At 41.5% G+C, this 20223-nt stretch overlaps 2 protein-coding genes across 4 annotated transcripts in view; one reads left to right on the top strand and one right to left on the bottom strand.

Annotated features, from left to right (window-relative positions):
• TEX14 (testis expressed 14, intercellular bridge forming factor) overlaps positions 1-479 on the bottom strand; it is a 35820-nt gene extending 35341 nt beyond the window's left edge. Inside the window, exon 1 of the mRNA XM_063342337.1 lies at positions 344-479. Within this exon, the coding sequence (XP_063198407.1) occupies positions 344-479 (136 nt within the window). The remainder of the gene's footprint in view (positions 1-343) is intronic.
• A 1147-nt stretch (positions 480-1626) lies between these two features.
• Positions 1627-20199, top strand: RAD51C (RAD51 paralog C). 3 transcript variants are annotated; one of them, XR_010071974.1, is made up of 9 exons: positions 1627-1781; positions 2951-3209; positions 3462-3628; positions 4632-4765; positions 7520-7651; positions 9929-9995; positions 13534-13594; positions 16177-17567; positions 19893-19995. XR_010071974.1 is itself a non-coding variant. In XM_063341315.1 (9 exons), the coding sequence occupies exons 1-9, from the start codon at positions 1664-1666 to the stop codon at positions 19986-19988; spliced, it is 1095 nt and encodes a 364-aa protein (XP_063197385.1). In that variant the 5' UTR covers positions 1627-1663; the 3' UTR covers positions 19989-20199. The 3 variants fall into 3 exon arrangements, 2 of the variants coding, with proteins under 2 accessions (XP_063197385.1, XP_063197384.1); XM_063341315.1 differs by having other exon boundaries at positions 16177-16237; positions 19893-20199; XM_063341314.1 differs by having other exon boundaries at positions 16177-20199.
• Positions 20200-20223: the final 24 nt, after the last annotated feature.

Raw genomic sequence — 20223 nt, 5'->3', positions numbered from 1 at the left:
AGTCGCTAGGCCCCGCCCACGCAGGAGGCCCCGCCCCCCGGGCAGCGGCGTTGCTCCGAGGGCGCTTTAGGCTTTACACCGCCTCAACCGTTTCCTTATTGCACCTTGCAACTAAAGGCTTAGTTTTCTCTTCAGTTTACTTATTTTCATACAACGTTTTTTTTGCGATGCAATAATTAGTGCCACTTACCAGAAAAGGCCAATTGTAACACATTTTTCAAATATATTCTGCGCTCAAAACTGAATTGTACCAACAGTATGCTGACTATATTCTACCACGAATATAAGGATACAGGAAAAAGTAAAATTTTTCTGCCAGCACCTGCCTAAACTTTGCTTTTACCTTTTTTCAGAAGCTTCTTCACTTTTTCATAGTTTCCTTGCCTGACATAGTCATGCAGCTGAGCTTCCAGTGAATCACCTTTTATACTTCCAAGCCGGGCAGGGCAGGGAATTGGAACAGGGAGGGCATGAGCCATCTTCTTTCCTCAACAGAACTAGGAAAAGAAGTGAAATCTAATGAAGCTGCAAAACGCCATAGCTCTAAGGCTTCAAAAATGAGGAGCTGTTAGTGGGCAAGGCCTCATCGATGGGAAACGCGGTGCCAAGGAGAAAAAGGGAGAGGTGACACTGGGGACAACAGAAACACCCCTAAAGCCTGGCAGGTGCGTAGGCGCCGCTGACTGGATGTTACGGTTTGAAGAACCCACAACAATTTATTGTCATTCAGAAAATTATTCTCTCAATTGATGACCCCTCCCCACCTGGGAAGGGGAATCGGGAAAAACAAGGAAACCCAAGGGTTGAAATATAAACAGATTTAACAGTATAAGACTAGATAATCGACATTAATAACAGTAGAGAACCGGTATTGACCCTGATACCAATATAAAATATATGAGGATTATACACAGCCCATTCTCTCAGCAGCAAGCTGCACTCCCAGCAGGGGACAGCAAACGTTGGACACTGCGAGTGCTGCGGCTTCGGCAGGAAGGGAAGGGCTCAGGGCTCCGGCACTGGGGCAAGAAGCCATCACAGGGAGAGAACTCCTGAGGAAACTTTCTAATTTGTACTGAATCTGACGTTCATGGTATGAAATAATCCTGTTGACAGCATGGGTCAAGTGCCCGGGTCTCGCTCCTCCTCATCCCTGCACCTGGTAACGCTCAAAAACACCGAGGCCTTGAAACCTGCACACCAGAGCTGGCTATGAAGTAATTTTTTTCACAAACTCAGGCACCAGAGCCTTGTACAAGTGCATTTTCCCCAAGCATTAGAAGAGAAGCCAGACCCGCGTCACACAGCAGGCCGCAGCCTGCGTCAGGGCCGCCTGGGCCCAGCAGCCCTTTGGCTGTTTCTGCCCCCTTCCCACGACGAATGCCCCCCGCTCCCGCCGCGGGCTCCGCACCCTGTCCCGCCCCGGCCGCCTCACCCGCCTCAGCGCCGCCACCGCCGCCCCCCCAACGGCCACGGCACGCGCTCGCGCGCCTCGCGCCTCCGCCCGCCGCGCATGCGTGGCCGCCTCTTCCCCCCTCCTCCCCCCTCCCTCCCGCCTCGCGCGTCTGTGGGCGGGGCCGGGCCCTGTGGCGGCCCAGCGGCGCCCGGCCGCGCCGGCCCCGCCACCGCCACCGCCACCGCCACCGGCCCCGTCAGCCCCGGCATGCAGCGGGAGGTGGGCAGCCTGCCGCTGGCCCCCGGTCTGCGGGCGAGGCTCGTCGCCGCCGGCTTCCAGACGGCGCAGGAGCTGCTGGAGACCGGCCCCTGCGGGCTGAGCAAAGGTACCGGCGGTTCCGGGGCCCTTAGGCCGCCTCACGGGCCTCCCCGCTTTGGGCGGGTTCTCCCCCCCACCCCCCCTCGCAGCCCTTCACGAAGCCGCTCGTTTCCGCGAAGCTTTCGGAGCAGGTTGTTAGCGAGGATGGTGTTTGAGGAGGGTTTCGCGTATTTAGGTGGTTAATGCATATGAAGCAGCTTGGGCAGGTCAGCGACTGAAGGAGCAGCTCCCCTGGGAAACTCCCTGGGACCTCGGCGAGTCTGGAGAAATGGGAAAAGTAATATTTACCGACTCACCTTTTGCCCGAGCAAAAAAAACCCCAACACACCAAACCCCCACGATTCTGACAAAAGATCGGTTTTACACTGCGTGATGTAAATGGGATACAGAGAAAGAACCACCAGAGTATTCTGTCTCTCTTGTTCCTCTTCTTACCCCAACTCCACACACTTTAAACAAGATAAACTCCTATGAGGTCAGGAAGTTGCTTTTTCGAAGAAGCTAAACTAAGATTTGCACAGCCATTGTTAGAAGTGGATCGAGATTTTGATTATCAGTAGTTTTGTTGGCTGTGATAATATGTGGTAATAGTTTTGCCTTGAAGATCAAAATGAAGTAGCTTGATCCTGACGGGTATGTGTGTGTACAGACACGCAGAGAAATTTGCAGGTATCTCATCTCTGTCACTCACACTGTGTTTCAAGTCTAAAAATAACACATAAGGTGCTCGGCCCTGGCAGGGTACCATCAGTAGGTGTCACTGTCACTTACGAGTCTGCAGCCTGACTTCTTTTACAGGACCTTATTTGCTTCAAATGAAATTAATATGATAGCACATTCAGTGCGGAATACGTGACTTGCTCTGCCAGATCTCATCCACGTCTATTTTGACAGACACGTCCACAGCAGTTTTGATTTTATTGATTTGCAGATCACTTGCTGTCACCTGAATTCTGAACACAGGGCATCATTGCTCTGAGTTCTTTTGAAAATCACATCATTAGTTCCAGAGATGTTGGCAAGCTGTGTGCATCGTTATACTAAAAGGATTAATATTTTTGTGTTACGTGGCAGAATGATCAGGTTCTGTCAAACAAATTGAATTATCTCTTTATGCTTTAAATAAATCACTGTTTATATAAATAAGGTAGCGTTTCATGGTTTTGACTCTTCTAGAAATTGGAATCTCCAAAGAAGAGGCACTGGAAGCATTACAGGTTGTGAGGCAGGAGTGTCATGGGGATGCAGCAAGGACTGCTGGGGCATCAGGCGCCACCAGAAAGTGCACAGCGCTGGAACTTCTGGAAGAGGAACAAGCCCAGGGCTTCATCATCACCTTTTGTTCAGCACTAGACAATATTCTGGGAGGTGGTGTGCAGCTAACAAAAATCACCGAGATCTGTGGAGCACCCGGTGTTGGGAAAACACAGCTGTGGTATTTTATTTTTAGATTACTTTTGTGCAGCTGAGAATCACTTTTCTTTGTTTAGATTAATTATGAAGAAAGTTCATTTTTCTTGTTGTCATGACTGCAATCTCTGATTCTTACACAGCATTATAAATATAATGGCTGTACTGCTTCCTGTTCCATGTATTCCTCAGCAGAAAGGTCACTTTAGGAGTGAGCTGGGAGGGGAGGAGAGCTTTGTGATGTAAATATATTTCTTTTTTCTGTTTCCCATGGCAGCATGCAGTTGGCAGTCGACGTGCAGATCCCAGAGTGCTTTGGGGGCGTAGCTGGAGAAGCCGTGTTCATTGACACTGAAGGGAGTTTTATGGTAGACAGAGTAGTGGATATTGCAACTGCCTGTGTGCAGCATTGCCAGCTTATTGCTGAAGCTCATCAAGAAGAAGGTACGTTGCTAAGTCATTTCTTTCTGCCTAGCAGGCAAGGATCTGAGTGAAATGAGTGTCTCGTAGGCTGCAGTTTTACAGTTGGAGGGTTTCAGCAGCAGCGCTGGCTTAAGGAATTCATGCTGCCAGCCTTTAATTTCTGCCTGTATGTATCATACCCTGAACTGCATCAGTGTGCGGAGCCATGCTGCAGACTGAGCTGATCTACTTTAAGAATTAATTTTTTTTCTATGTGGTGATTTGTGGGGTTTTTAGGTATGTGGGTTTGGGCTTTTTCTTTTTTTTTAACACAGATCACTTTAATGATTGAATGTACAGCAAAACCCAAACACAACACTGTCCAAAACAGAGGGATATTGTGCTGCAACACAGGGGCAGGAGGAGCAGCTGGGGAGAGAGAAGAAGAATGGCAGAATTTATTAAGACAGTGTTGCTGCTGAAGCCCCATATTGTAAAACTGCAGCTGGAATTCAGCTCCTTCATAAGGTCAATATAGCTGGGTTGCATTTAATGAAGAGTTTTATTCTGTAAGTCACCAGTGTGTTGGGGATACTGACACAACTTTTTTGTTACTCTTAGAGTATTTTATCCAGTAAACTTCTGTTTGAACAGAGGTAAGAGGACACCATATTAAATGAGCTACTGCCTGTGCATTAAACAATGGATGCTTAATAGTCACTGTTGTCCTCCAGTGGTGTTCTGGCTTGAAAATGATTTACTGGAAAAGTTCTTTCTTCAGAAATAAATTTTTCATTTTTGGAGAACTCCCGTGGAGGCTCCGGTGTATCTCTGTGCAAATGCTGAGATAGCATCTGCTCACCTCCTTCTTGACTTTCAAGCCAGATGGAGGGTATGTTTCCCACATTCTTTACCTTGACTGTTCCTGTTTCTGGGGGTTTTGCCGTTGCTATATGTGGAAGGCATAGTTTGGTAGAATGATGAAAGTGGCAATATGCTAGCACAGACTTCTGACTCATTTACTCATCTATTTATTTGTTCTCAGATCATCTAAAAGCTTTGGAGACTTTCTCTCTTGAAAGTATCCTTTCTCACATATATTACTTCCGTTGCCGTGACTATATAGAGCTTCTTGCACAGGTCTACCTCCTCCCAGACTTTCTTTCAGAACATTCAAAGGTAAGGGTTATTGTGGATTTACCAGAAGATATGACTCATCTTCACAGTAAAGGTTTTCAGGGATACTAATCTGGTATAACGAGTAACACGAGTAACACCTTAGTACCTTAGCAGGTTGGCAGCAATGTATTGGCTGATGCCAGAGTACAAATGTAAAGCTTACTTGCATGTTAGCTTTTTCATTCCCTTCCCAGTTACTCTTGAGAGTAATTTGCTTTCGCTACCACTGCTGCCATCATCCTGGATCTCCACTTCCAGGTGAGGATACTGGATCTATGTTGCCACGTGTTATGTTTCTGTGAGCACTGCGTTACGAATTATCACACAACTGCTTTACCAAAGAGTCTCTGAGCCAGGTGTGCATGTGATGACCATGATGCAGGGGTATCAGAAAGGCTTAGTGCCATTTTTTTTTTGTCCTAGAAGATCCCAGAAGCATCCTGCGCCATCTTGGCATCCAGAAAGTGACTCTTCTCCTTCTTTCCAATACATCTTCTGTTGCTACAAGCAACCAGAGCCTGCAGCTTGACTCTTGGGTGGACTACAGCCAAAAAGTTTCCTAGTACCTAGCGTCTTAGGGAAATGCTATTGTAAGGCAGATTTTCACCACCTCCCTTCCAGATTTCTAGATTCTGCACAGCAGATCACTCCCTAACAGGATTCAGGGAAGATGACTTGTGCCTCATTCTAACAGAGCACAAATCAGTGTTGTTTAGTTAGATTGTCTTTTGCATATCATTTCCATTTTTGGAAGCTGTTATGTTCTTGAAAGCGCAGATGGGAGTCTTACTTTTGCTTAGTGTAGTCTGGTATTTCCCTTTCTCTGCCAGGTACTAACGGTGCCCTGTTGTGTTTGCTCTTGTGGAAAGTACATGGCTTCATTAGCACAGTTACATTGGGTTGCAGTTCTCTGGTACCATCTGTGCTTGGCCTGCAGCCTGAAATACTGAAGGTTGCAGGAGAACTGTAAGACCTTCCGGTGATTCCTTGGACAGGCTATAAGTGACTTGACAGATTGCTCATTGCAGTCCAGCTCTCATTAAAATTAGTCGGATCCCACTGTGCAGACCTGGAGCTGAGACTTGGACCACAGGAAACCTCCAGCTTTTAGGGTTTTTTTGAGAGATACGTAGTTGTAGAGAGTGTCATTTGGTAATATGATGTAGTTTGAGATCTTGTTAATAATACAAGAAAGACCAATAATACAAAAAAGACTATGTTAGAAAATACTCGTCATAATAAACATAATTCTTTAAGTCTAGTAGAGACAAACTGACATAGAGAAGGCATGTGTGTTACCAAGCTTTTGCGATATAGCCTACTTTCGATTAAGTTTACTTGTTTGCTATTTTATAACAAGTGCAACTGGGAGAATAAAGTAAATTGCACCGTACCTGGATATATTCATTTGACAGGCAAGTCATATTACTCTGTATACATTCCTTTCTACCATGAGTCGTATTTATACTGTTAAACTGATTGCTCTTAAAGCAAAAAAATTACGTGTGAGGAAGACGTACAGGGTCATAGAAAAGAATTTGCAGGAAGGGGGAAAAATGAGAAAACAGAAGAATATCTTATTTTAATTCTTACTTTTTAATCTTCTTTTTCAAATGAATTTTTTTTTTTTTCAATTGGAGGCCCAGGGCCATTGTACAGAGTGATGTTCGCTGCAGGCTTGTATATTCCAGTCATAAAGCTACTTCCCAATAATGAATTAAATCAATAATAGAGAAACACAGTTTTCTTGTATTGTTTCCAATTTGTTATCGTGTACATTAATGCAAGAACTTTTAGATACCTAGGATTTGAGTGACATCTGAACATGCAGATGCTGTAGGACTATCCATCTCCCTTCTGTATTTCAGACAAACTTGGGTCATCAAAACAGGTGCAATAAATGAAGCTAGAATAAATCAAAATCCCAGACTAATGTTTATATAGTGTCTTGAGGGTGATGAGCCAGCGGCAGCATTGTGCTCTAGATTCAGCTAATGATTGCTACAAAAGAAATAATTCAGCAAAGCAAACATCTTCAGGCAAGACAGATACTCAGCTCCATTGCATAGCGTCTGGAATGTCTTCGAGCATCTGTTAAAATCCATGTTTCTAAGATAGATCACTGATATGAGCCTTAGAATCAGAGGAGTTATTTTAACAGTGACTACAGACAGCATGTATTCTAGTTTTAGTTTGGATTTAATTTTTGAGGGAGAAGGTGAAATAAATTTGTGGAGAGTCGAATGAAGTACAATTTGGATGTTTAATGATTTTATTTTTTTTCTCCAGCTTCTCTTCTGCAAGGCTTTAAGTCCAGCTTTGTTATTTTATATTCCGTACCAGGTGCTACAGAGGTGTGTCAGCTGTAAGTGAGCGAGCTCTGAAACTGGAAACAGGCGGAAGGGCAGCTCTGTGCCGAGTTAACTAATGGGAGAGCTTAGTGCAGCGTGTTGTTTAAGCTAGTGCAGCTATGGCCTGAGCTAGTAGCTATGAATAATGCAGTACTGCCGTAGCAAGTGTATTACTGTGTTGGGAGCTCGAGGCTCTTTACCCTGCACTCTTGTGCAGTGCTGGTTGTCTCCGATATATATAGAGAGACAATAGGTGTTATACTGTCATGCACATCTGTGTATGAAATAAAAGATTATCATCACGTTACATAAAACATTCTAATGCACTTAAAAAGATGTCTTACTGCTTTTGTCATTGTTTGTAGAGTAGTAATGGTAGTTTTTCCTTTTCTTCTGCATTTAGGTCCGACTGGTGGTAGTTGATGGAATTGCATTTCCTTTTCGCCATGACTTTGAGGACCTCTCACTTAGAACAAGACTTTTGAATGGTCTGGCACAGCAGCTGATCATCCTAGCAAATGATCATAAATCAGCGGTAAGTCCAGAGCAGATTTACACCACAAAAGATGCTACTTTGGAATAAATACATTACAAAGAATTAAGCAAATGTGATTTGTGATTGTCTATAAATAGCAAAATAAAACTGCAAGAATGCCCTCTACATTTGTGTTTGCTGGTTTGGTTAGTAAATTTAGATGGATTGCGCAGGCAAAACCGTTCAGGTGGAAAATTCCTAGACCTGCCAAAATAAGTAAAATTTGCATTAAAAGCATCCTGTGGATCTTAAATGGTGACATATCAATTTGCCGTGCTGTTTCACATAATTTTCTTTAATGATTTCGTTGGACAAGAAATGCTTCTTTGGTGACTTTTACCTACAAAGCACATGCATTAAAATACATCAGAGTATTTAGCAGTTCCAACATAACTTTCCACTCTTCATTTAAAAATAAACTACGGTCTTTGCGGAGGAACTGTTCTTGGGGAGGAAAACCACTTTATCTGCTAGTTTGGCTTGATCTCCTGGCATCCATGGAAACCCATAGCTTCCTTCCTGGGCATTGTTTCTACCTCATTTACGCCAATATGGAGACCAGCAAATCTGCAGCCGTGTAGCCAGCAGATGGCACTCAGAAGCTACATCTGTTCCAGAAGTTGTTTTGGCAAGTCTTTCACAGCACAGAAAAGCATTGTTCAGGAATTAGAGCTCAAAATGGTGCTTGTGCCTGTAACTGTTTCCAGGTGACTTGCAACCTTGTCACCCACAACTCTCTTGCGCAATTGGCTTTTGTTCGTAACTGCTAAAAATAAGCCTCCCCTTGTGCTTCCTCCGATAGCGGCAGGAAGGGAAAGAGCACAGCTCTGCATTCCGCCTGGGCTGGGCGATTGGCCTTGCTGCTGAAAGCGTCCCCTCTCTCCTGCCCTGACATGAATTATGAAGCTTCTTCCTGCTGGTGTGGGCACTGAGGGAGATAAGTGTTATGTGACTGCTCGATTTGCACAGCCTCCAGTTTACTGAGTGCTTTCACTCATAAATTGGGTACCTGGTGACCTTGAACAGGAGCAGTTGTCATTGTACAGTCTTCTTTTTCTTTGGTCAACGGAAACATATAACTTATTTCTATTGAACAAGTGAGGAGTTTAGTACAAACGCTTGCTAAATAAACACTTGCTAAAGAAGAGATCAATCACAGAGCTTCAGAAATAATTTAGCTCAGAGTGGCCCTCTTGTTAGTTTTTGAGTTAGTTTCACGTAGCTTGCAAGCAGTCTAAATTCAGCTTGCGTGCCAGAGATTGCTGGGCAGCCTGAATGCTCTGATATGGTAGGAAATAAGTTCCTTTAGTTTCTAAAGCTGAACTCAGTGGGTTGTGCTGGCATGCCCGGACCAGCCCTTCTCCAGCAGTGAGATGGGGAACCTGTCTGGGGCTGTTACCATCCATGTATGAGGAGTTACTTCTCTAAAATACGCAATATATGTCTTGGGGCTTTCAGCTATGTAAATGTTTTGGTGTGCACTCAGTGGAATTGCTTGCTCTAGCGCACATTTATAACTGTTCAAGCAAGAATCATACAAGCATGTCAAACAATGAAAGCCCCTAGGGTTTAAGATAGGTACAATTCTTTATTTTTCATTTTTAATGAACTTTGCAATTAATATTCCTGGCTCTTTTCTGTCTCACCCACCCCCACTTCTACCAGGGATCTAACCTAGACTGTCTGTGAACCTCCTACGAGTGATTCGTGCTGCGAAAACACTCCCCCGCTCTGTCTGTTCACTTTCATTCTGCTTTGTATTGTACCCACTTGCGCATTTTTAGACTACAAGGTGCAGAAATTCTGTTAATCACTAGGCTTATACGTGTTTTGAGCAGCACCACGAAGTTCATTTATGCCACAGTGACTGAAATCTATCTCTTCATAGAGGGCTAGTACAAGTCATGTGCATCTAAATACAGATCCAAACAGCATTTAGTACAAATACGGTGGAATATACAAGTTGTGTAGAGTTTGCATCCCTTGGGAAGGGAGAAATTTATGTGTCTGTAAAGTCTTGAATGAAAGAAATCTACCTTCAATACAAATTGAAAATACATTTTGCAGGGTTCTCTTGTTTTGGCTATTGAGAAAGGATGAGGCACCTTTACGGTTTCTTCTTGTTAACACAGAAGCTTCATTACAGTACAGTAGGCAAGAGTTTTGCCTGAGTAACTACTTTATTGGTAAAAGCTTTTTGAAAAATCCCTCTCTTCCCTCCCACCAGTACACTTCTTTTCTGGAGATTTTCTTGTTTGCTTCTGTTTCCTCTTTTAGGTAGTTCTGACAAACCAAATGACAACAAGGATTGGACAGAGCCAGTCCACATTGGTTCCTGCTTTAGGTAGGTGTTTTGCTTGTGAGTTGAAAACTGAGTTAATCCTCAAATATATGACTTCCTTTCTTTTGGTATTGTGTACAAAGAAAATGAAAATGTTTGCTGAATATCTGCAATGTAGCAGAATCCATGGAGAAACTATTAGACCTGTCTGGAACTGCTAGCATTGTGGAACTCTACAGTAGTGCTTATCAATGTCAGCATTGTAATTATAACTAGCAACTATCTGATTTTATTCTAAACTCAAACATAGTGTGCAGATTAGAATCCTGGTTAGATTTTTGAAAAGCAATTACAAATACTTTTAAAAATCATGGCATTTTCAGATTGCATAAACTCACAGATTGAGAGTGTTGCTGGATTTTTTTTTCCTTTTTAAACCAAAATTTTTAATACTAAACGATATTAGGTCTATCAGTATTCTTTAAGATGACTGAATCGCCCTTTCTGGAGAAGCACTAGGTACTAAAAACTCTCCGCATAACTAGGTTTTTGGACGTGCAGCTAATGTATTGCAGCCTTCCCCTGAGGATCGTGGGCCGTGGAGTTACCTCTATTCCAGCTGCAGCTGTGTCAGCCAAGGAGGCCACTACCCTGCTGGAGGTCACTGCCGCATCCTGTGTGCTGGCTGAGCTCTTTGTGTGATTGTCTCCCAATATGTTTTTGCCAAAAGTGGGCCGAGTAAGCTTGAGCTGTGTCAATAATAAGCAAACCTCTGAGGAATCAGTAATTCGGACTGAAATTGGCTAGTGAATGATCATGCAAAAAATGTAGGGATGGACCTGGGGGCACGAAACCTCTAGTAGTAATGTGGTGATGAACAGGTTAAAGCACTAACAGAAAAACACAGCTTAATGGTTGCACACCTCAAACTATGCTGCGATTTCCTAAATTCCCGAGAATCATTCACTGCCTCTCCAAAACAGTTTAAATTGTTTATTTTGCCATTATACTTGAACACGTTCCATTAATTATTTGCAAAGGCATTTCATATTTGCTGCATAGCTGGAACTCTCTACCCGTTGCTCTCTACAGTTAGGATGTAGAGGGAAGTTCTATCTGGGATCCTCAACTACAGCCTGCCCATAGTGACTTTAAGTGTTTTTTACAGGCTGCTCCTGTAACGAGCAGAGTACCTTATATAGACTCTTCTGCTGTGGTCACAGGGGAAAATAGAACAGTTCTTCTGAAGTAGAGATTTTGACAAATTAAGAAAAAGCTCAGTGTTTAAACCCTATTTCAGGTTGTAATGTTGTATTATTTTATGATGCACTTAAAGGGCACAAATTCTCAGTCCACAGCTTCAGTTTCTGTGAACTAAGTAATGATTCCCTTGTTCTGGAGGGGAGGGAGCAGAAAGGGACAGTTAAAAGGCAAAAATGTTCTCACTGTCTGTACAGGCATTGAACCGTTTGGCACAGATGTAAGATAAAACGAACAACTACAGGCTGTCTCCTTCGAGAATGTGAAGAATGTGGAATTTTGAGCTGTGCATGCAGATAAAGATCCAGCTTCTGGTTTCTGACCCTTTTTGTCATTTTTGCCTCTTGCTCTCTGATGTATTATTTTTGGCAGCCTTTCTGTCTACAAACTCAAGTAAAGCTAATAGATGCTGTCTTTTTTTAATAGCCAGTGTTGTTTGAGAGCTGTTGTGTTTATTGAGTCATAGGGACAGTAAAGAATGTGAAGACGTTTAGGTTATAATTCAAAGATACCATCTTCTATCTTGTGCATATTTTCTTTTCCAAACATTTGACATAACCGTGTATTGACCCATGACTGTGACTCTCACCAGAATGTGTGTAACAACATAGTATTGTTAAACTGAGTAGTGTGTACTCTTGCAAAAATTAAAGTTTGTCCCAGTTGGTAAAATATTTAAGCTAAGAGATATTCCCCTCATCCTAAACAGTGATATCTTGAGTGGTACAAAGATGTGAATTTATTCCATAGACTCGGTGCAAGTATTGAGCTGGTGGAATACAAGGTGGTTTTTATGACCCGCTCTGAAGGGATGCTATTTCAACAGTCTCATCGTATAGGCTAAAGAACGTCCTGCTCCTCCATGGTTGGTTTTAGGCAAAGGAACCATTGAGGGGAGAGGTCAGCAGCAAAACCTCAAGTAAAATCACTCCTATTGCCTCCCCTATATAGGTTATTTTCCCCATTGATTGGTAAGCCTTAGTAACAGCCTTTTCTAAGATTTCACAAGCACATTAATCTCTAAACTCTTCTTCAGCTTCCTAGCAGAAGGGAAGTTCTTAATTATGAAAAAAAAACAACCCCACAGATGCTGCAAGGTATCAAGTCAAGAGCTTTTTGAAGGGGACAGCTTTCTTTCCCACTAGTGAGAGCTAAGCTGGGTGTTCCTAGACATTCTACTGGATATATTTAGAAAGGAGGTCAAATATTAATCTGCAGCCAGTTTAACTCAGAAATACATCATTTTACAGTAGCATTTTTCTCTCATATTCAATACAGTTGGAAACATTCTGTTACGGAATTTGTACCCATTGTAAAATGTGTTTTGATCTCTGACTCGGAACCGTATCTGATAGCCAAAATCTTTAAACTCAACTTAGATATAGTGGAACAAGATCTGGTAGGACACCTGGAAGGTGTATGTCTTCATTACAGCTGAATCATTCTTTTTCTTCCCCGTGCTATAATGAATACTGGAGCACATGGGGCATGTGGGGCTGGTGGCGTGATGGAGACCAACAAGTGATTCGGAAGTTACAGGGCTGCGTGCAGGTGAACAGGAGAGGCTTCTAGCACTTAACCAAAACGGCTGGTTTAAAAGGCAATCTATTTTTGGACTACTGACCGCCTCCTGGGATAAACAGAGGAAAACACACAGTAAAATTGTCTATAAATTGACTGAGCCTGTGGTCAGGTGTGAACTGCAACAGTAGGACTCTTTCCCCTGAAATAGGATAGCAATCCAAACTGCCTTCTCTCTTTCCACCCAGCACCCCCACCCCTTGCTTTTGGTTGTGTTCCTTTGCATTTTGCTGTCAGAAGCAGAAGACTGCTTCAGGGGCCCTTAATACTTTAATAATCATTGACTTTCTCCCAAAGCTTGTATCCCAAAGGGAGTGATGTTTGCTCATAATTATGCCTGAGAGACAGAATATCGCAATTTTGAAGTAGGATTTAGACATACTCACTAGACTTCTTCAGTAGTAATTAGAAATATCTTTTCTGCATGCTGCCTCTGTTTTCAAGATTTGTGTAGTACCTGTCATTTATTAGGTGTATATATAAAAGCTTTCTACAAATATGGAAGTATTGCATCAAGCTTTCTATAAAACACGCTGTGAGTACAGAGGTTATTAATTGTCTCAGTATATTTGATAAACTGGTTGTGAAATCCTTGAACATATGAAAAAGATGTGATTCATTACTGTAAGGAAGGTATATATGTTTTAATCATGGGTTTTGGTGGGTTTTTTTTGGAAGACTGTAAATTTTAGTTCAATTTACTGATGCTGCTGCTGTTATAGGAGATAAATAAAATGGCTTAACATTTTGTGTTACCCAGGAGAAAGCTGGGGACATGCTGCTACTGTCCGTTTAATCTTCCACTGGGACAACAGTCAGAGGTAAGTGAAAATGTAGGCCAGTAAGCTACATAATAATACTGACAAATGTGACATTTGAGAGTCTTTCTCAGGCTGGCCCTAGTGGCCAAGCAGGGATTTTAATTTGAATTCTGGCCTTAGTCTGCCGTGTCCCAGGCTACTGAGGCCCGAGAGGAGCTTTCTAGTTCAGCCTGAGACAGTGCGGGCTGCACTGGCATGCTCCTCCTCCTCACCATGGTCAGCTTGCTGCTTGTACTTTTCTTTCTGACAAGATGCCCTGTCTCATCAAAATAGAACATCCTAGTGGCAGTTGCTCAGACACAAGAATTTAGGATCTGGTGGCAAAGTAGAAATTTTTTTTTTACTATCTGCATTTTGTGAGCAGGGAGTAGAATTTCTTTGCTGCAGTCTTTTAGGCCTCAGTCAGTACAAAGCCAAAGATGCCAAAGGCAGCTTTCCACCTAGACAGAGATTCTCAGGAGGACAGACTGTAGGGCTACTGGCCTCTAAGCCCCAGTGGCAGCCGTTGGACCTTTCTGCTTTTAAATGCAGCAGGATGGTTCTGCAAAACTGGACAGCTATGCAGATACCAAGTTACAGTGACCTGCAGAGAGGTAGAGAGACAGCTGCATTTACTCCCGATGCAGAGCTGACCTACGGAAGATGATTTTAGAAGGAATAAGGATGACCCTTCTAAAAACAGTATGAAGTTCTGTCTGTTGCATTGAGATCTTTTCTGTTTTCTAGTTCTTTTTTCCTCTCTTCACTGCATTGCAAGCTCACTTCTCCTTCCTGGTCAGTTAAATTTGTATTGTATATAGTATCAAAATGCAACAATTTGAGATTAAGAAGCCTTGCTTCAATTCTGTAATCTTCTGCAAACGGTGAACAAAAATGGTACTGGAATGTTGTTGTGAATAGTTTGGCTTGTTAAACTTGAAAGAGAAATGCAGTGATGCTTCCTTGTGGAGTTTTGTTTTTAAAATTCTAAGTTTGAAGGCAATGCAGAATGTTTACAGCAGGCTATTTAATTTGGTATTAAATTAACATCACTGATTAGTTAACAGCCTTTATAAGACAGAAGTTGCATCAACATAATGATTGCAGAACGAACAAAAGTTAATTTTATATATCAAAAGTAAAGAGCTTTTTTCTTCTGTGACACAGCGAAGAAAGTTGTGGATACAGGTTCCAGAAAGCAAGCCAAAAATAGACAAACATGTTTTATTTACTGTTCTAAATATGCAGCTAATATGGAGTGGGGCCTGCAGAACCAACTACAACTGCCTCTCTGGAATGAACTACCTATACCTGCTGATACATCGTGGTTTTGTTGTTCTTGTGTCTATATTAGGTTATTGAGACACAAAGATGACCATCTGGGAATCCATTTACTTTTCTTTTTTTTTTTTTTAAACTGTGCTTTGCCCAAATATGATACCTGTCTTTTTCTTTCTCTCTACTACTGAAAATGTCAGAGCTTAATTATAAGGGTTCTCATTGCAGTAAGGAAAGATCCTGTTGAGTCAGAGGCATGCAGCAGAGCTCCAGCTGAGCGCTTGTAAAAGCATGGCTGCAGCAGCTTCGGATTTAGGCTATTTTGTAAAGTCTAACCCACCACTTAAATGTTCTGAGGAATTCCCTGTGTAGCTAATATGAAGTGGCAGTGTTCCTCAGGCTGTAATTACGTGCTCTCTAATAGAATGGCACCTCAGGGAGGAAAAAAAAACCCAAAAATAATTAACAGGATCTTTGGCAGGGTGTCTTGATACAGAGAGCAGAACACATTCTATGTTGGCTTTATGTAAGTGTAAGTTTTGGGAAGGTGGGCACAGTGCAGACTAGCAGCCATGGGACTGCTTGAAAAATCCCTTGCTTTTGAGCTGCTTTGCGATCTTCTACCTGTATTATAGATCTTCTACCTATATTATAGATCTTCTATCTATATTATTATCCATAATATGCAAGCATGTTATTGGGCTAGGTGCTGTATAAGCACAAATCGAGATGCACTGCTTAGAGTCTAAATGCACAAAATCAAGGAAGTGTTAGAGTAGAAATTACAAGGGAAACGATTTTCTCAAGGTTATGCTGTACGTCAGTGGCAGGGTCAGGCTTAGAAATAGAACATCTTATTCTCCATCCACTAGGTTATATTGACAGGCTTGTGAAATCTCTAGGAAAAAAACCTCCCTTAGAAGTATTTGAATTCTTGAGGTTATCTCCCAAGTTTAAGAGGTCAACGAACAAATGAGTGCTTAACGGAGTAGGAAAGAATTCTGCTCAAAACCTTTTTGGTTGCATTTTAAGAAAGTGGCATTTGGAATTAATTCATAATGATCAAATGCTGTGATGAAACAAGGCTAATTAATCATTCACACTTTTTAGTAGGTCTACATTGTATTTTAGCTGACAGGTCAAGCAAAGATGGGAATTTGGCATCCATAGTTTAAGTGACCTATATGAAAAGACATACATAAGTATTCCACTGGTCATCTACCCCATGTTTGTGGGAAAACTTGGGTCTGATCATTTGGTTATTGTAATTTTTATTATTATTATTATATTCACTAATCATAATTATCTGGTTTTTGTTTAATCAGGTTGGCAACGTTGTACAAATCACCGAGTCAAAAGGAGTCAACCATACCTTATCACATTACAGTTAGTATTTCTTTTGGGATGGAGATACAGAGATGGGAGCAAATTGCTAGCTGTAAAGGAATTTTCAGATACATAGACAAATCTGAGAATGCTGTTTGCTTTCTTAGTGTTGTCTTTCAGTTGCCTTCAGAAGGTAACCAGCAATATTAGGATGTTTCCTGGTTTATGAATATTTTGCACCTTTTCTCTTTAGAAAAATGACCCAGCGTGTTAGTCCTCTTAAGAGTTAAACATTTTGATTTCCAGATCAAATTTACAGACAGCCTGTCCCCATCTGTTCTTGTGCTAGTACTGCTTATTTTTTCTGCCCTTGATGTTAACTTTTGGCCTAAGTGCAATTACAGAGAACAATCATGCACTCTCTGAGTCTTCATTTTGGGAGACTTGTTCAAGCCAAGCTGTTTTCTCCCTTGTCAGGTAGGTTGTTGTTTCCCGAGTGGCTCTTCTCTGTTCCAGCTGAGTTTATCTTTCTAGGACAAGGGTGACCAGAATCATACATGGTCTTCCAGAGGTATCACCAGTGCCATACATATTTCCACATCTCTGCTTTAAGTGCATTGCCTGATATAACCTGGGTTGTATTTATCTCTTTCGTAGCTCCATTCTACTGGTGACCCTATGACCAGCCAATATATACAGATTTTTCTCTGCTGTCACTATTATATGAGGAGCTTCCAGCTTATGGCTTGAGTCCTTATTCATCCCTAGTTAAATCCTGCGATTATTTTCTTTTGTGGAGTGCTTAGATACATATTAATGAGAATACATACTGTCTAAGCTGTATTTAGGTTTAAAAAAAACCCCACCACTCGGCACTCGTATCTTCAAATGTCAGATACATAGGTACATGCTATAACTATTTGCTATGTGTCCTCATGGAAACACGTTGCCATAGCATTTCCTGCAGATTTTAATGCTGCCATAAAATGAGAACTTCAAACTATTGAACAGAAATAAGTTTGTTTTTTTTTTAACCCTGAATGTATTCACCTGGACAGAAGAAATACTGCAAATATATATATATTCTTAGTTCTGTAAAGACTGGACGGGTAAGTGGGACTACATCCCAAGGTTGTTTGGATCATGTGATGTGAGTGTGCAGCCCTTTCTCTCCAGCTGACAAACAGATGGATTTTATCTTAGACAGTTTAATTGCCTTTTCCTTTCAGTTTTATATCCATTATAAAATAACTATGCGCTCTTCTGTGTGAATGCACACAATCTTGAAATACAGTTGAGAATGTATCCTAATCAAAGATTAGTTAAAATTTAAGATTATCCCTGTGTTTTTTCCCTTAATCCTGTTGAGCTTCTTCAGCAGATGGTTTCTGTAAGTAAAAAATGTATTATCCCTGTTGCTTTCATGAAATTCAGGTCTGATGATAACAGTCTGCTGTTACCATTTCTCATTCCTATTTCCATAGTTTAACTGGAAGATGTAAATACATGTTCAATGTTTCCAAATCTGATCTAGCACATCTGTGTGTAGCCAGCATACAAAAAAAGATAATTAAAAGAAATAATAAATTCCTGAAGCCTAGATCCTCAAAGATGTTTAGGCTTATACAAATTGGTACCATTGACCAACTGGCTCTTCAGTGCCTGTAAGCCGACGGAGAAGTGTCTAACTTAGTGACCGAGCTCTAGTTCTTTTTCAGCTGTGTCCTTTCCAGCATACTGGCAAGTCGGTCACCAGTCCTGCTGAGAGTGGAAGCTGTGGAACACCTACCAAAAGAAACGGAGTTTCTTTCACAGGCTGATAAGGATTCATTCTTAAATGCAGAGTATAGAAATGTAAATTGATTTATGCACAAGGGAGCAAGTAGATCATCTGATTCACCTAAATTCCCCAAGTAATGTGACCTGATTATTTGATCGTGAAAGAGAGAAACCCAAGACCTATATTCTGGGTAGGAATTGTCAGTATTGCCCTGAACTGTGGAGGGTCTGCCAGACTCATAATGAGAATACCACTCAAGTACTAAAGCCATCTACCTTTGTCAGTCTTGATACAGTCTGTATACACCAGAAGATGTTAAAAAACAACTCAAAATACTGTAGACTATCTGAGCTTTGAAGGTCCAGTTAGCCTTTTTAAGCCTTGGTTCTGTTAGCTACGTTCTCTCCATCTAAAAACTACTAACAACCTTCACAGATATATAAAAAATTCTTATATTTTCCAGGGGCTATGCCCAGAAGGTACATGGCTTTAACTAAATGCAAAACATCCATACTAAGCAGCCTACTTTATCGCGTTCTGGCCTTTATAACCATCGGAATGCTTTTGCTGGGAGTCTAGCATGCTGGATTAAGTGGATTCTTGGCTACAGATGCACCTTTGTGCCTAAGGGAAATGGCAGAGATTAGATGCAAGCAGCAGTGAAACACTAGACTTGAAGATTCCCCATTATGCTATTTAGAATAACACTTGAGTTGCTTATAATAGCAGAGGGACTGCACAAACGCTGCCCTTGTGGCACCTCTTGCCGTTTGTTTCCTTAAAAACATAGCAGTCTGCGTGAGGTGAGGCATTTAGAAATAGAAATGCAGAGATGGGAAACTTAAGCAAAACATTTCGATTGGGTTTTGGTTTGGATTGATCTTGGTGTGGGACACACTGGCATTTTAGAAAAGTCACGTGTCTGATAGTAATTCTGCCTGCTTTTTCACACTGCACCAACCTAAAATGTCAGCTTTCCTGAAATGCTCTCATCCTCACATTGTCTCTACCTGAGCATTTAGGATCCCCAAAGCAATTTCTTCTTCTGATTAACCCCTTTTTTTGTCTCTAAGTCTGTGGTGCAGTGAGAGATTTCACCGATCTGTCAGCAGTGCTCCCCGCGCAGCATTTGTCTGGAGATAGGAAGACAGAGTTGCAGGCTTCACATCTCAGTGTCTTCATCTGCATTGATGACATATTTAACACACTGATTTTCCAGATCTTTCATATTTCAAAATCTTTGAAAATCAGTGAATTGTGAGCTAAAGTAACAGAAAATACTAATGGTACTAAGCCAAATAGGTCACTTCAAGCTCTCTCCTGAGTAGCAGCATCTAGTTTTCACTTCTACATTTAGTTTTTGGCAGTTCTCATACCATTGAGTCCCATGAATTACTATGCTGGGACAGTCTTTGCAGTCTAGAGACTGATTCAGAGATGCTGTTCTCTTACAATGTCTCATTGATGTTTTCAGTTCATTAAGTAGATATATGAAACAAAAATATCTTAGGTTTTAGAAATTCAGTTTTGTTTCTGAAAATGACTGAGGCAATTAATGCAGTTATCTCCTTGCTTCTGTGGGGGCTTGAATAATGGCTGAAGGATTTGGCTTTTCATTTATTTAAATAGGCAACATAAGTTAATTTACAGACAAGCAATGCTTCATAGCCATAGGGGTTATTAGCGGTAAAATGAAAATGATAGCCTGGTGAAAATTAAGTATCTTTAAAAAATAAAATGAGGAGAGACAGTTATTATTTGGCATGCGTGTTGAAAAGCTTGCAGTTCTGAGCTTAGCCTGGTCTATAAATGTTCTGTGGCCGCTCATCTAAAATAAATGACAGCATCATACCTTATTCTGATCTTCTGGGAACTAGTTACTCATGCTTTATATCCATAGAAGTGTTATCACGTGATCTTGCTTATATGTTACAGTCTCATGGTTTCCGAGATGTGCAGCCTCCAGCCGTCACTCAAAATGCAGAAGATACTGAAATGAACCCTTGCAAACGGCCAAGGAGAGAAAAGTAATAGCGACTCAAAAATTGAATGTTAAAAAATGTTGTCCTCCATTAGAACAGTTGCATAGTGAACATGCAGCCAAAGGCAGCCTGAGAGACTCTAACTTAAATTCCTACTCTGGACATTGTTTTAACATAAAGACTGCAATATGCAAATTTCTGTCGCAGGAAATTCCTTTGTGTATGGCGTAATTTTATAATAAAAATCTATGTTTTCTACAGCAAGAGGCTTCAGCTTTTTTGGG

Source organism: Chroicocephalus ridibundus, chromosome 7 (assembly GCF_963924245.1).
Source record: "Chroicocephalus ridibundus chromosome 7, bChrRid1.1, whole genome shotgun sequence".
Lineage (NCBI taxonomy): Eukaryota > Metazoa > Chordata > Aves > Charadriiformes > Laridae > Chroicocephalus > Chroicocephalus ridibundus.
Note: the sequence above shows the minus strand (reverse complement) of the source record. Positions and strands in the feature narration are given on the sequence as shown.